Genomic DNA, 15307 nt, shown 5'->3' with positions numbered 1-15307 from the left:
ACTGGAAGTATTTATTGGCATATTTACAAGGCAATTTACAGAGACAGCAAAACGGACTTCTCACCCTGTCTAGCACTTCATGCTGACCCTTTTAACTGGACTTTTGACACATGGTGGGAAATAGGTCCCTACCCTGGCAATCTGAACTCTGTCCACAGTTCCTTACAAGGTGCTGCCCCTTCTGTTCTTGTGCTTTGCTAGGGAACTACCATGGGGAATGAAGACATATTGAATACTCTGTTCCAGTTTCTCATCTCACCTATTTCTTTCCCTCCAAAGGAGTACCTCTTCTGGATAAATACCAAGTGCATTTATGGCAATTTGCAATTTCTTCTTCCCATTTCTTTGAAGATCAATATACCAGACTCTTCATCTCCCCTGTGAGCTTCTCTGAGCTTAACTCAGTATTGTTTCCGGACTAGAGCATTTTCCTAGCTTAAAAGGCCTTTCTTCTATTTACACATTTTTAAAGACAGTAACCACCCTTTGAAAATCATATGTCTTGGGAAGTAGTCATTGTAGAGGTATCTGCTGAACCTAAGAGTGACCAGACAGGAACCAACGACAGATCTTCCAGGTGAACCTCCCAATGCCCCCATGCCCCATTTTCAGGGCATCACAGAAGATAGATCATACCAAGAAGTAGATCATACCAAGTAGATCATACCAAGAATTTAAGCAGATTAATCCAGGGTGCTATGCTATTTAGCTCTGGTGCATCTATCCCATGGACTGTTAAACTACCCTTGCCCACACAAGTCACTTGATAAAATAGCCATGCTGGAAACAATAAAAGCTTTTTTTCCCCCTGCACAGGCAAGCAGAGAAACACCACAGCACTTCACTTGAAGCTGCCCTAGAACCCTTTCCATGCTAGATATACATGTCTCTCCCCTTCCAAATCCAGTGGACTTCGTCAGCCCTCCCAAAATGACATTTGTGTGTGATTCTGTCTGGGAGCTTTCCTATTGCAGCCACATATTCAGAGAAGTTTTGGGCAGTAGCGGTCATGTTTCCAGATCAGTCCAGAGGGATAGAGAAGAATACTTGTAATCTGTCCCACTCTATATGCACTGTAACAGCAGTGCCGTTCACTAGAAGACCTAGTCAGTAGCTGCCTTCCTGGTTTACAAAGCTCCCATTTATATCCTTGGATATTACATACCAATCACATTTGAAAACGCCATGGAAAAAGAAGAGGAGGGAAGTCTAAACACCTTATGAAATCTCACCCACTTACCGCAAAGACAAACTGAAAGTTCTCAGGCAAAGAATTACTGAGTTCCACAGAAAACAGGAAAAAACACATCATTGAGTTCACTATTGAATTGCATTTTCAACAAGACCTTCATGCCCATCTAACAATGTTTTTAGCCATCCTAAAAAATTATGTTTTGCAATTGTGAAGAGTTCTCAAGAAAAGCATCCATTGCCATGTCCTTCAGCAGTTTTAACAATGAAACTGTATTACCAAGAAGCAACTTCCATTCTTTGCAGCAGCCACTGTATCATCATTTCCTCTCAGTACTGCCACTTCTGAACCAATTACCTCTTTCTCATGGAGGTATTACTCCCTGTATTGCTTCTCCCGGAGAAGTTTGGATACCTCTTGCCCCTGTGGACCTCCTACAGCAAGGACTTTAAGTATTCTGAATTCCAGCTTCTTGCGGAGAAAGTCTCTGTATTTGCACAGCCAGTTGTTCCCTATTAAGAGCCTGTCTTGGGATTAAACTGACTGATGGTGCAAAGCCAGTTCCTGAGTGAGGAGCACCTTCTGGTAGAGATGAAGCCTGAATCTATATGGACACAGTCTCCATCATTTGTTATATTGACAGGAAATCTAAAAAGCCAAGAGAAAAACAAAAATTAGAGCAGAACTTTGGTGTAAAAATTAGAAGACACATTTCTTGTTCTTTGTAAAACTGGGTCCTAAAGACTGCAGAGAAAAAACTAGAGAATGATTTAAAATGAGCCCCACTTTTCTCATTGGGAGGATCAGAATTCATGTGCATGTGAAACACATGGTGATGCTCTGATGCACCTTCTACCACAGGAAGCTGCTTTGATCCCCACAGAGATGTACCACGTGTACTTGTACTTCACGTGTTGTGAGCACAAAAGGCACAATTCTCCAGAGCAGGAGAGAGAGGACCCTAGCGGGACCCATGGCAGCAGTACTCCTCCAGTACAGAGTGGGGCCCTGCCAACTCTTCCCACTGATTTTGCTGAGTCTCTGCAGAATGCACAGGATATGGCTGCAAAGAAAGCCAGTCGCCAGGATACAGTGGGCAAAAGCAATGCCTTCTGAGGCACAACCACCCAGCCCAGTGACCTTCCAACGTGGTCCTGAGCACCTCATTTGGTCTTAGGAGGCCCTGTCTATACTGGCTAAGTGTTGAACCCTGCAAGACCAACAGGGCAAGCTAATTCAAACAATTTATAATGTCTAACATCAGTAATTCTTCTTAATAAGGCAAATGTTATCCATCTCATATAGTAGGATTGTACAGAAACAAGTTACTCTAGACATAACCTTTTTCATGCAACCACATGAAAAAGCAGGTAATGATGCCCCTTACTTCTCTGGGGACATAACTAGTTTTATTAGCATAGCATTAGCATTTTTACAGCCATATGACAGCCCTCATTTGGTAAGATATGCCAGTTTATCTACAGTGGAATAGGTAACACAGAATGACTTTTCTACTTGGACACAAAAGCTACTGACCCTCCTCCCATGTAGTGTATTTGAAAGAAAACTCACAAGTTTGTGTCAAATGACTCTCCATTCACCCAGAATAATTTGTTTCCTTTCCTGCACAGCCCAATCCAGGAGTCTGTTAAGCGTATTTGATACATTATAAATTTCTAGACAAAACACAGAATAAAATGATATGGCTATTAGATGTTATGATTATGATTATATAGCTTTTTGTATAAAAACCATACAGATATAAACTGTGTCACAGAATATGCAATGGCGGACTTTTTTTTTTCACAGGTCACTGATGTTTCACTGCTAAATTTAATGTGATGAAATACTAAAGGAAGCCCTAGATCTACTACTAATAGTCAATGAGGTCCCAGCTATTTAGTTGGTAGTCATGCAGAGTGTTACTGACCATCCACCTATACCCCGTCCCACCCCATCATTAAAAACATCCACATATGCTGTTAGACATACCATATCACACTACACATTAGTACAGTGGTTTCACTGTATCACCAGGAGAATGACGTTTCAGTGCGTGGACATGTATGTAGTGGGGACACAGTGCCTGACTCGGCACAGGTTGCCTTGACTGTGTTGTATCACCATAATTCCTTGGATGTTAGTTATGTTGTGTATTTATCAAATTCAAGTCACGCATTTAAAAACCCCCAACTTCCCAATTTTCACACATTTACTCTTGACGCTAATTGTATCATAAGTCTGTGATTTCGTTCCGTTTTCCTGTTCCTTGTATTCCTGACTGTAAAGTCACTTGGGACTACCTAAACACAAACTCCAGGACATTTGAGGGCATACACATAGTTTACCATCTGCAGTATGAGTAAAATAAAGACCTTCTCAAGTCTTTCCTTATGATCCTATAGTCGTCTCTGAAAACACATTTGCTATAGTGCTATTTTCTTTTCTCAGCCATACAGAACACCCTGAATTGGTAGGACACTACAGGAGATTTAAAGAACATAGTAAAAAGAAAAACGGTTTGAAAACAACAAAAACCGCAGGTAGAACCTACCGCACAAACCAGTTACTTTCAATACCATTGGTCCCAGCATCATGTAACCGCAGCTGGTCTTTGCTTTTTGTGGAAACAGAGAAATTGACTATTTTGCACAGAACTAACAACACATTTCTGTTCCTTGGTTGGACACTAAACCATTTGTTACGCTAAAGAAAGCACCCTTTAAAAGAACTGTGTCTTTAAAGAGTATCAAGAAGATACATGTGCATCAGTGGTGTGCAAACTCAAAATAAGTTTAGAAGTTATATTTAGTGTGGGAATTGCTGTTGACTGTACTTTTGGGTACCCTGGAGAGGGAATGAACGTCAAGAGGGTGTGAGGAGAGAGGACAAGAAAAATTGCCTAACTTAAAACACGCACATAAATTGCCAGTTTAAAAAAAACCAACCACACCTTCTTTATTTTTAATCAGGCATCACAACTCCATTTTTATATTCTTTCAGACTTTACTTTTAATTTATACCTAGTTTGCCTTTCAAATTTCTGAAATACCCTCTAAGGTAATAACAGAATTTCTACAGTGGATTTTAGCGAACAGACCATGTCACACTGAAAAAGTCTGTAGGTTGTACCAACTCGTAACAAACACGTCTGCCACACAGTATGCTGGGTTTCAAGCTATACAAGGGAACAAGTGATGACATTACAGAAACTGTTAGGGCAGCAGACATAATTCAAGGTGCTGGACACCTTACCAGCTCTTGGTGGCTGTCAATCACTGCAAGGGAAGCTCCGTAGTCAGAGCAGGACTTCTGACTGGAATTCCAATCTGCCACGTCTCCTGAATTATAGTAACACTTCTTCTTGTAGTACAGCCAGTCATCAGGGCATGGCTCCAGCTGTGGTAATTTAGGTAGATCTTTTGTTCAAATGAAGAAATGAAGAGAACGTCACTTACTCATCATTACATATTTAAAATAAAATTGGATACACAAATGCTGGACCTGCTTCTTCCAGCTTAAAAATACCTGCGACTTGCACTGAATTAAGCAGGAGATGGGTGAACATTATTATGTTCTGAAGGATTGTGCTCAGTCTTAGTTTTTTCCAGTTATCCAGCTATGGTGTGTCCAGTGATCCCTGACTACATGCTCACATGCTGGGCATGTGCCAGCAAACAGAATCCTTGTCCTGGTTTCGGCTGGGATAGAGTTAATTTTCTTCCTAGTAGCTGGCACAGTGCTGTGTTTTGGATTTAGTAGGAGAAGAATGTTGATAACACACTGATGGTTTAGTTGTTGCTAAGTACTGCTTATGCTAGTCAAGGACTTTTCAGCTTCTCATGCTCTGCCAGGTACACAAGAAACTGGGAGGGGGCACAGCCAGAATAGTTGATCCAAACTGATCAAAGGGCTATTCCATACCATATGATGTCATGCTCAGTATATAAACTGGGGGGGGTTGGCTGGGGAGTGGCGATCGCTGCTTGGGAGCTGTCTGGGTATCGGTTGGTGGGTGGTGAGCAATTGCATTGTGCATCACTTGCTCTGTATATTATTATTGTTATTATCATTATTATACTGTTACTATTAGCATTACTATTTTACTTTATTTCAATTATGAAACTGTTCTTATCTCAACCCAGGAGTGTTTCTCACTCTTACTCCTCCGATTCTCTCCTCCATCCCATCGGGGCAGGGGGAGTGAGCGAGCGGCTGCGTTGTGTTAGTTGCTGGCTGGGGCTAAACCACGACAATCCTGCATGTGCAAATGCAAAGCTCCAGCTACACTGGAGACAACACAGCCGAGAACATCAGGGCAGAAGGCTGTCTTTGACAAAGAGCGGAAACATAGACACTGGTTATCTACTGTTAAGCAACTAAAATTTCTCCCTAAACAGGTTTTGGTTCAATGTACTCAGTTGTAAAAATAACTACAGACCAGAGCCAAGTCAAGTAGAGAAGTCAGTACTGCCTCCCTAACTCTGCTTATGGCTTTGTCATTCCTCAGCATTTTGCCACGCTGCAGTACAATGAAATCCTACAGAAAATTTTAAAAATTAAGTCAGTTTAATGCTACCAGAAACAACTGTCTAAGGACAAGCCATAACACAATTCAGTTTCACTTTCCTTTTCTGGATTCTAATCTCTTTGTAAGAGCAGCCCTGACAGTGTGTGTGGGAGAACTGAAAACCAGTGGAAATATCTCTTACCCCTCAGCAATTAAGAGACGGCATAACAAAAGAGAGAAGTACTGAATCTCTTTCGAGAGCTAGGTTTTTTAAAATAAATGCACTCACTTAAGGTAATCCACGTTAAGAGTAAAATCACAGCAACGGCAATGACAATTCCCGCAACTCTTTTCCAGAAAGAGAGGTATGAACACATATCTAAGGAGAGAAAGAAATATTAATGCACGTCAGGGAATAAAGCACATATAAGGAACTGCAGACTCAGGTCAAAAAAAACCCTGCAGCGATACATTAACTTCACCAAGATTTTCCAAACACTTGCACCTACCCCTGAAACGACTGCGTAGTGCAAAGCATCAGTACCTCTAAAACTCGACCAGAGTTTCAAAAGGTATTAAATTGCCAAACCCCACAGAGATACTCGCAGAATAGAGTCCCCCCGACTGCTTCACGCCCACGGCATCGGCCCGGGGCGGGGAGGGGGGGGGGAACCAGCGGTCCCCCGCCCCAGCCAGCCCGCTGGCTGCCCGGCCCACCGCACCCCTCCGGGGCTCGGCCGGCGCCTCGCCGCGGCCCCCGTCCCCTGGCTCCCCTGGCTCCCCCGGCTCCCCCGGCTCCCCTGGCTCCCGTGGCTCCCGTCACGTCTCACCCGGCCTCGCCCTGCGCCTCCGGCGACTCGCCTCCGCCCAGAGCAGCAGCCATCCCTTCGGCGCCGGCCCCGTCAGCACCACCGGCCGCCGGGCCTCGGGGAGCCCGTCCCGGAGGGGCAGCTGGGGCAGCAGCGGGTCGGAGGGAGCCGCCGCCGGAGCCGCCGCAGCCGCCGCAGCCGCCACAGCATAGCTTGGCTCCAGGACGGCGAGAAGCCGACCCCGCCGCCGCCTGCCTCCTCCATCGACGCCGCGTGGCGGAAGCCCGCCGCTGCCTTTCGGTTTCACGCCCGGGCGGTACCCGCGGCGGAGCGGAGCGCGGCGCGGAGCAGGGCCCCGGCCCCGACGGCGGCGCCGGTAAGGGCGGGCGGGGAGCCGGGCGGCGGGGTAGGGAAGGGCCAAGCGGCCGCGCAAGCCCGGGAGCGCCCGGGGCGGGCTGGCGGCGGCGGCCGGCACCCGGAGACCCCCCCCGGCCGCAGCGGCGGGAGAAGGTAGGGTGCTGCTGCTGCCATGGCTCAGGCCGCGGGCCCGTGTGCACCCCCCGCCGAAGCCGAAGGGAGGGTAGGAGTGCGTGCGGAGGGGGAAAATGAGGGCTAAGGAGGGGGAAGGGGTGATTGTTGGAAGGGGCGGGGGGCGGCCCGGGTCTCCGCGTTCGCTTGCGGTTGTCTGGTGGCCCAGAACAAACGGAGCTCCTGCTGGTGTTCCCTCCAAAGGAAGAAAGCTCGTCCCAAAAAGTGAGAGCAAATTTCTTCAGCTAAATAAGCTCTCAGAAGTGGAAGTATATTTGGTGGCTCGGTGAAAAATCGCTGAGCTTTAGGCTGTACGTTTTTCTTCAATCTTCCAGTTCTGTGAAACGCTTTTGCCAGCATCTGCCTTCAAGAAATGCCTTGTCTTAGAGAGAGGGGTAGCTCCCCTGTACCCCAGCTGGCTGTGTTGCTCATTGTAACCCTCCCAAAAGCCGAGGATGGGGAATAGGCTTTTTCCCTAGTGCGGGTGAGAAGGTTCAGGAGAAACTCCTCTGTGGCTGGAGTCAAAACCCGTGCTTTTTGAGTACAAGGTGTAGCATGCTCGCTGGAGGCAAGAGGCGTAGCCCACGGGCAAACATACCTCCATGTACCAAACAATGACTATCCAGGCACTCAAATGGAAAAAGTGGTTTGGGGATGTGTTCAGGGCAATCAGAAGAGTCTTTGGGGAAAGAGCACCCTATTGGAGAACGTAATTCCAAGCCTTAGTTTCTCCTTTGTCTCTGTGCAGACCTTAACTTGTCTCACCGCAATGTTTGAGACGTCAACTCTTTCAGTCTCTCACAGGATGCCTCTTAGGCATGTGCCAATTAACATAAATAATAACAACAGTAATGAAAGTAAAGATGTTGAGGCCGTTTCTAAAGAGGAGTGGTGGGGTTCCCCCCCCCCCCCCCCCATTATAACCTAACTCATCAAGATGAATTGACATTTCTGCACCGACACAGTAATGTTTATAGCTGCATATTCTTCTCTGGGTGACTTTTTCTTTTTTTGTCATTGAAAGTGGGATTTAAGAAAATATGTGAGGAAAATATCAGTCATTGGAGTGAGCACAAAAGCATACAGTGGACCCTTCTGCAGACCGGGTTCAAGCCTCACTTGGGAAATTGCCCAAACGTTTCGCATGCAGACAAAACTACTTTAAGCTACGTAGTGGTGAAGTGGAAAGCTCTGGTTTTTGTGGCCTTTCCCTCCTGCCTTGATATGCCCCATCCCTTCCCTATCACACTGTTCCCATCTGCTCTGTTCTTCCCTTTCCCGCCATTACAGTCCTCATTCCGCATTGGCCCCCTCCCTGGGAAGGAGGGTATGTGCAACGCATCTGAGGCCCACCTTCTCCTTTTGGTGGGCCTCAGATACGTTGCACAAGCTCCTTATTTTCTGTTTGTTTCCTCATTTCTCCATCTACCAAGGATGCCCTCATCCCCTCAGGTACAGGCAATAACTAAGGCGGCTTTGGGATTTGTACTGTTGCCACTCTTTTGTAGACAGTAGGGGAAGCACTCATTAAACATAGCTTCTTTCTTTGTTTCCCAGCTGTAGATGGAGTCTGAAGATGAACAGGAGGCTGAGACCACCGGGATGGCACAAGCACCTGTTAGGAACATAGACTCCACTAACGTGGAACAAGATGTGGCAGCTAGTTCTTGGGTGCAGAAGACAAGGAGGTGCTATAAAAAGTGGTTCTTGCAGTCAAAATGTAAGATTTTTTTTCTTTGGTGTTAGGTAAGACACCTTCCTGCAGGAAGTCTGAAGTCTGGCTCCAAACCTAGTTCCAGGTCCCCTGGCTGGGACAAGACAAAACCTGGGAGTTTGCTTCTAGGCAAAACTGGAGTCACAAAAGTTAAGATAACTCTTACGTTTGATCCAAGTGTGAACTGTTTATGTTTGATCCTTTTGTGTGAAAACGGGCATTTTTCCATGTGGAAGTTTACCTGTATGAAATACTCTTGGATAAGATGTAGGAAGTAAAGCCAAACCTCATTAGAGAAAATAGTTTGTGCCTTTGCAACAGATGAGCCTGCACCTCTGGATTGAAATTTGTGCGTGAAGGACAGCCTGTGAGAAAGAGAAAATACATTTGATTCAAGACATCAGCCATACTCTGAACCTCAGCTTTTAAAGTTTGAATTGCATGAGAACATTCTCCTGTTTTCCAAACATGGATGTAGCTTGATTTGAGTTAGTGATGATCTATGAGTTCTCGGCCTCCAGAGGTTATTACTAAGAGGTCTGCAAAACATAGAGGAGATGATAAATTTGGGACTGGAAGGCTTAAATTTGCTATGCAGGGGTCTGCACATCTGTGGAAAACTTTAGGGTGTATATGGATGAAAAAAAATGTGAATTAGGTGATAGTTAGCCATTTTATTGAATTGTCCAGTTACATAAATGTCAATTCAGGGTGCCTTGTTTGACTTCAGTAGTGCTTTGTATTTACATACTTGGAGCTTAAATGAAAGGCTGTCTCAATACTGAAATGCAGTCTGAGCCTAAGTGCTATATATACAAAGCCATTAATGATCTTCTTTTTCACAGTCTGTAGGCCATACCTATCTCTTGGACTTGTGCTGGTCTTCATCATTGCATTTGGTAAGCTTTTGGAACATTTTCCATCTGAGATATGTTTTCTTTGACTGCTGGGCTCCAGGATCACAGCAGTCAAGCACACCAACATTAGTACTCTGCAGTGCCTGCAGAGTCACAAAACCTAGTACTTCCATCACGTTTTCAGTTACTCTGATGTCAGTATAAGACTGAATAACCTCCAGGCAGAAGTTAAAAGGAGAGAGAATTCTTCCTACAGATAAAATGCAGATGTTTCAGCTGCAAACTTTTTTTTCCTTTTTGCTGCATCCTTACTACTCTTAAGAGTGTAGTTTCTTGCCTGGCCATGCATGTGGTGTTTGCATGTCTTGTCTGTACTTATCACCACTAACTTGCTGGTTACCATAAGAAATTAAACTCAGCACTGAAACAAAACGTGCCGCTGAGTCCTCTCACCCTCACAGAGCTACTGTGACAGAAAGAAGATGAAGAGAGAACATCAAAATGCTCTGGGAAACAACTCCAATGAACCATTCTTCAAACTCTCCAAATAATAGTAATTTTTACCTCTTTGTTAGCAGACAAATTTCATTAGCATCATATCAACACCTAATTTCCTTATCTTCACAGAGATTCATCAAACACTTAAAGGTCTGATACAAAATCAAAGCAGCTTGTCTTCATGAAATATCTCACCAGTTGTAGATACTCAAGCAACTTCATTACTTAAAATGAATTTGATCGATAAATTAACAGTATGAGGTTTATTACCCTATTACTGGATGTAAAATGTGTCAAGTATAAATAGTCAATTGTCAATGCCTCCAATTCTCTAAAATTCAGGAGTGTTTTCCAAACCCTACTTCTTTTCTACTGATTGTAATAATTAGGCTGCAGCCCCCAACTTTCACATTTCTCAGCTGAAGACAGTGCCTGAAAGGCAGGGAAGGTCAGGATCCTTGCCCTTCCTTTGGCTTCTCTTCTGGTACCTAGTGTGGCATTGGCTTTCAAAAAATCTACATTTTAGGTTGAGTTATGCTCATGAATGGTAAGATTTTACCAGGTAGAAATTTTGTTCTCTCTTTTCCTTTGTAGTTTTAACACTCAAGACATTTTGCCATGGAAAACTTCCTTCTGAACAGTGCCCCAGCGAGTGGATAGGTTACAAAAAGAAATGTTATTTCATCTCAGAGGAGGAAAAAAACTGGACATCTAGTAAGACCTTCTGCACTTCGAGTGGATTCTTGCTAGCCATTTTTGAAAACCAGGAAGAAATGGTAATAGGAAAGAAAAACCCAAAACCAAAACAGAGCACAACTTCTATACCTCTCTCTGTCCTTCACAAAGCTTTCAATTTTTTTTTCATGCAATACTTATCCTTTAGATCTTTGTAAAATAAGTAACCTGTGTGAATTCAGGTAGTGGAAAAGTACCTGCTTTGTCAATGTAGGTAGCTGGCTGGCTGCAGCAGGTGCAGCAGCAATACCAGGTGCCCCACACTGCTTTGGATTTGACTTGAATGACTATGAAAAGCTCTTTGTTATGAATCAGTTTACCTAGTTTTACTTTTCTGTCCTATGGACCTTCATCTTCAAAGCAGGTATGAATCTGTCCAATTCTCAGTACAGACAAGTAAACGGATACTTTGATTTCTATAAGAAACCAAACATTTCAAATAATTTCTCAGTACAGTGGAAATTATCCATCTTTATCAGCTTGCATCTGTTTTTAGAGATGCCTTAATGCCTCTTGGAGATGTATGCTTATACCGGTGGTGGGAATATAGCCTGCTGAAGGTGGCTTGGACATTTTCTCAAGCTAAGAAGTTTGTTAAAATATTATATTATGGTCCAGTTGCATTGAGTCGGTGAATGCTAGCGACATCTTACTACTGCATGCTACTAAAACTGTAATATGTTTTTACAGATCTGCTGAGTCTTTTGAGTATTATCAATGAGAAACTAGTTTCATCAGAAAGTTAGTTTTTAGATAGATTGACATTTGAGCTTTATTGTTACTGTGATTGTTGAGTAGAGGTCAATAGGCTACTTTTCCAGTTGGCTGGTATGTATTAGTGGTGTAGCAGATACTGAAATGGAGGAAACTGCAGTGAAATTACACAGATTGTCACATCTGAATTTGACTTGAGCTAATAAATATTTTTACAGTGACAAGAATTTCAACAATGAGGAAGATGCAGGGCCTAGTTCTTCACGTGCAAGTCCCTTACTGAATGTGGTCTCTCATTTTATCCCATCATCAGACCCCTTTCTTTGCCAATAATTCCGACCATATTTGCCAGTTTGTCCCCTCTCCACAAGCCCCTTCTGCATTGCTGTCCTGTGAGTGATCACCTCTTACTGAATTTGTAAATGTCTCTCTTCCTTATGCATCTAAAAGCTTCACTTCTAATTTGGTGCTTGTGATACTCAGCTGATAATTGGCTAGGCAGAAATTGGTGTTATTTAAGCTGCTGCTTAAAACCCTTATACCTACAAACTGTAAACCCCACTTATGAAAGAAAAGCGCAGGAGTGCGGACATTGACCTACCCGGTCAGATTAGTGCTCTGTGGTATGTGTTGAATGGTCTCCAGCACTGGGTAGTGTGAGCCACACCAGAAGAAGGTACACCAAAAACTGTAGAAATGGCATTGGGACCATACAGAGACAGTTCCTTCTGAACTGTATTGAATTGAAGTTGCTGGAGGAGAGTGGAGGAGTGTAAGTGTTTACTCTTTCCATGTCCATTAGAGTCCATGCTGACAGCTAATATTTATATAATTTTTACGTAAGTTCACTGAGTCTAATGATAGCTTGTTGCAGGAAGTTCTGTAATATTAACCCATTGCAAGTGCTGTTTCTGTTACCTTCCATCATTCTTTGCTGTGTTTGATACAGGTTGTTGCAAACTTCTGGAGCAGTGAACTGTACATCCACAGATAACAAACTTTAAATTATTTAAATAATAATTAGGAAGGGGAGGAGTTCCCATATGCCCATCTGAAATGCAGGAAACACCTGTACGTACCAGTGTATTTAGACCAAGTTGCTTATATAGAGACTGATAAACATATATAGACAGACACAACCAATACGTGGTGTTTGGGTATTTTTGTGTGCAGTGAACAGTAATAATTTTCAAGGGTATAGAATTGAGTAACTTCACTGAAGTTTATGATAACTATATGGGTCAATTCAAAGGCAGATTTAGGCTGTTAACTCTCAATGAAATGCTTATGAACATGTTCTAGATGAGAGTGTGATGAACTAGTCCTCCTCAAAAGTCACAGCAGGGATTTGCTCCTCATTGAGAGAGCTCATATTGACAAAAATGCTTTCTTTTTTTTTAGCATTCTTTAGCTAAGCGTTTGAAAATAGATGACTCCTGGATTGGATTGCGCAAGAGAGGTGAAAGCTTCTACTGGGAGGATGGTAGTCCCCTGCAGAACTCGTAAGTTCCTTGTGATTGTCTAAGATGTACTTAAGTAAATGTAGAATTAGGGTTTACAGCACAATGTTATTTCTATCAGAATTGGTTTTCTTCCTGTGATTTATAACTATGACTTTGAAAATGAACTCTCTGCAGTTATTACTGCTCTAACTCCAATAGCATCAATGTAGAGAGGTCCCTGATTCAAGAAGGGTTTTTTAGTAGCTCAGCACATCAAGACAATGTTATTGATCATGCCTATTTACCTTAATTCATACATATTTTTCAGTACGTAATACAGACATTTCAGTCTCTTCAGATCTTCAGAATTCTTGGTTTGCAATGTGATCTTTTATGCTCGTCTTCCTGAAATACACAATATCTAGCAATACACATACATTTTTTAGGGATGAAAGTGAACGAAATGACAGGTATGAGGAAATCATAATCTTCAGATGGATTAAGCAGCTTCATAAGAAAGATCATATCTGCTTTAGCGAGTTTGTCACAACCTGCGGACAACCCAGATTTTTCCCCTGTTTATATTAGAAAATGTGTGGGCTACAACAGCTCTGCATCAGGCCCATCAACCAGCAGTTCCCTTTGTCTTGCTCTCCGGGGCATTTATGGCCTCAGTAATTCTAGGCAGGATATATCATAAGCTGTCTTTTGTCTTTCCACCTGTTATTTTGGATATATGGTATGATACCTGGTATGGACCATTCATAGAAATGGAGGTTCATGCAACAGTGCAACATAAACAGTCTTTTCTAACATGATTTATCACTCACCTTGCTTTTAGCAGCTGAAACTACCATATCACAAGGGGCCAAAGTCAACTGGAAACTACTTCAGCAGAAATTTTCTTTTACAGCAGGCTAAAATATTTGTCTCAGTAGTAGAAATTATTTAGTAATCACTGTTTTCTTCCTGTATTTTTTCAGGTTTCAGATACGGAATCACTCTGAATGTGCCTACTTGGATGCCTTCACTATTTCTACGTCAGCATGCTCTTTGCCCAGGCGCTGGATCTGTATCCATCTTCCCTAAAGGGATGACTTAGATCTTCATTTGATATTGACAGTTAAGACATATCCATTGTACAGTGAAATGATCAATATATACGTGGTGCTAAAGGTGATAGGCTCTGTCACCGAATTATTTTCTGAGATGCTGTGTGTAGGGGCACTAGTCCTGGATCAGGTCCTACTGATGCCAGCTTCACACCCAAGTGCTTCCACAGCCAACTGCATTAAGGTTATGTCTGCTTTACACCAGTGCAAACGAAGTCAGAACTACTCTGTATTTCAAAAGCTGTGCAGGGCATTATGACTTCCATAAATAATTTATTTTGATACAAACACAATACTAAGAGGAATGTAATGAGCCTCGAGGACTTACAATGTGGAAAGGTCCCTTACTGCATTCCTGGGAAAGGACTATTTGAGAGAGGAGGAGGAGGAGGAGGAGGTGTAAGACAGTTTGGGGCTCTTAGCTGCTGTAACTTGGACATTCCCTCTGGGATTCTGAGACAAAAGGGTAACCACAACTGTGTTGAATAAATTGCATTTCAGTACAACTACAGATTTTGTTTTGTTTTTGTCTAGGCTGAACTAAGCTATATTCTCTTACCAAAGGTCTTCCCCATGTTGGCAGTTTTCAGGGATTGTTTTTATTGTTACAAGAAAGGTTTGACTTGAGATAAGCAGCTTTCAGGCAGCACAAGCAACTGGCATGCCAGTGTCCTGGTTTCAGCTGGAATAGAGTTAATTTTCTTCCCAGTAGCAGGCATAGTGCTGTGTTTTGGATTTAGTAGGAGAAGAATGTTGATAACACACTGATGTTTTTAGTTGTTGCTGAGTACTGCTTATGCTAGTCAAGGACTTTTCAGCTTCCCATGCTCTGCCAGGTGCACAAGAAACTGGGAGGGGGCACAGCTAGAATAGTTGATCCAAACTGCCCAAAGGGCTATTCCATACCATATGGTGTCATGCTCAGTATGTAAACTTGTCAGGGGGCTGGCTGCGGGGCAGCGATCACTGCTTGGGAGCTGTCTGGGTATTGGTCGGCGGGTGGTGAGCAATTGCATTGCGCATCACTTGCTCTGTATATTATTATTAGTAGTAGTAGTATTAGTATTAGTATCAGTATCATTACTGTTTTACTTTATTTCAATTATTAAACTGTTCTTATCTCAACCCAGGAGTGTTTCTCACTCTTACTCCTCCGATTCTCTCCCCCATCCCATCGGGGTAGGGGGAGTGTGCAA

The 15307-nt window shown here is 43.3% G+C and overlaps 1 protein-coding gene and 1 long non-coding RNA gene across 2 annotated transcripts; one reads left to right on the top strand and one right to left on the bottom strand.

The window, feature by feature from the left end:
• Positions 1-4453: 4453 nt before the first annotated feature.
• On the bottom strand, positions 4454-6230 carry LOC142597186 (uncharacterized). Its single transcript, XR_012831999.1, has 3 exons — positions 6212-6230; positions 5992-6081; positions 4454-4611 (listed from the first exon to the last, which is right to left on the bottom strand). It is a non-coding gene; the product is annotated as an uncharacterized LOC142597186 (long non-coding RNA).
• A 2243-nt stretch (positions 6231-8473) lies between these two features.
• Positions 8474-14480, top strand: LOC104035953 (C-type lectin domain family 2 member B-like). Its single transcript, XM_075708087.1, has 6 exons — positions 8474-8491; positions 8603-8759; positions 9599-9652; positions 10703-10884; positions 12959-13059; positions 13983-14480. The coding sequence occupies exons 1-6, from the start codon at positions 8474-8476 to the stop codon at positions 14086-14088; spliced, it is 618 nt and encodes a 205-aa protein (XP_075564202.1). The 3' UTR covers positions 14089-14480.
• Positions 14481-15307: the final 827 nt, after the last annotated feature.

Source organism: Pelecanus crispus, chromosome 1 (assembly GCF_030463565.1).
Source record: "Pelecanus crispus isolate bPelCri1 chromosome 1, bPelCri1.pri, whole genome shotgun sequence".
Classification (NCBI taxonomy): Eukaryota; Metazoa; Chordata; class Aves; order Pelecaniformes; family Pelecanidae; genus Pelecanus; species Pelecanus crispus.
Note: the sequence above shows the minus strand (reverse complement) of the source record. Positions and strands in the feature narration are given on the sequence as shown.

Excerpts from the sequence above, each read along its gene's own strand:
- LOC104035953 (XM_075708087.1), top strand. Across the intron at positions 9,653-10,702 it reads GGTCTTCATCATTGCATTTG|TTTTAACACTCAAGACATTT; the intron begins GTAAGCTTTTGG and ends TTTCCTTTGTAG. Across the intron at positions 10,885-12,958 it reads TTGAAAACCAGGAAGAAATG|CATTCTTTAGCTAAGCGTTT; the intron begins GTAATAGGAAAG and ends CTTTTTTTTTAG.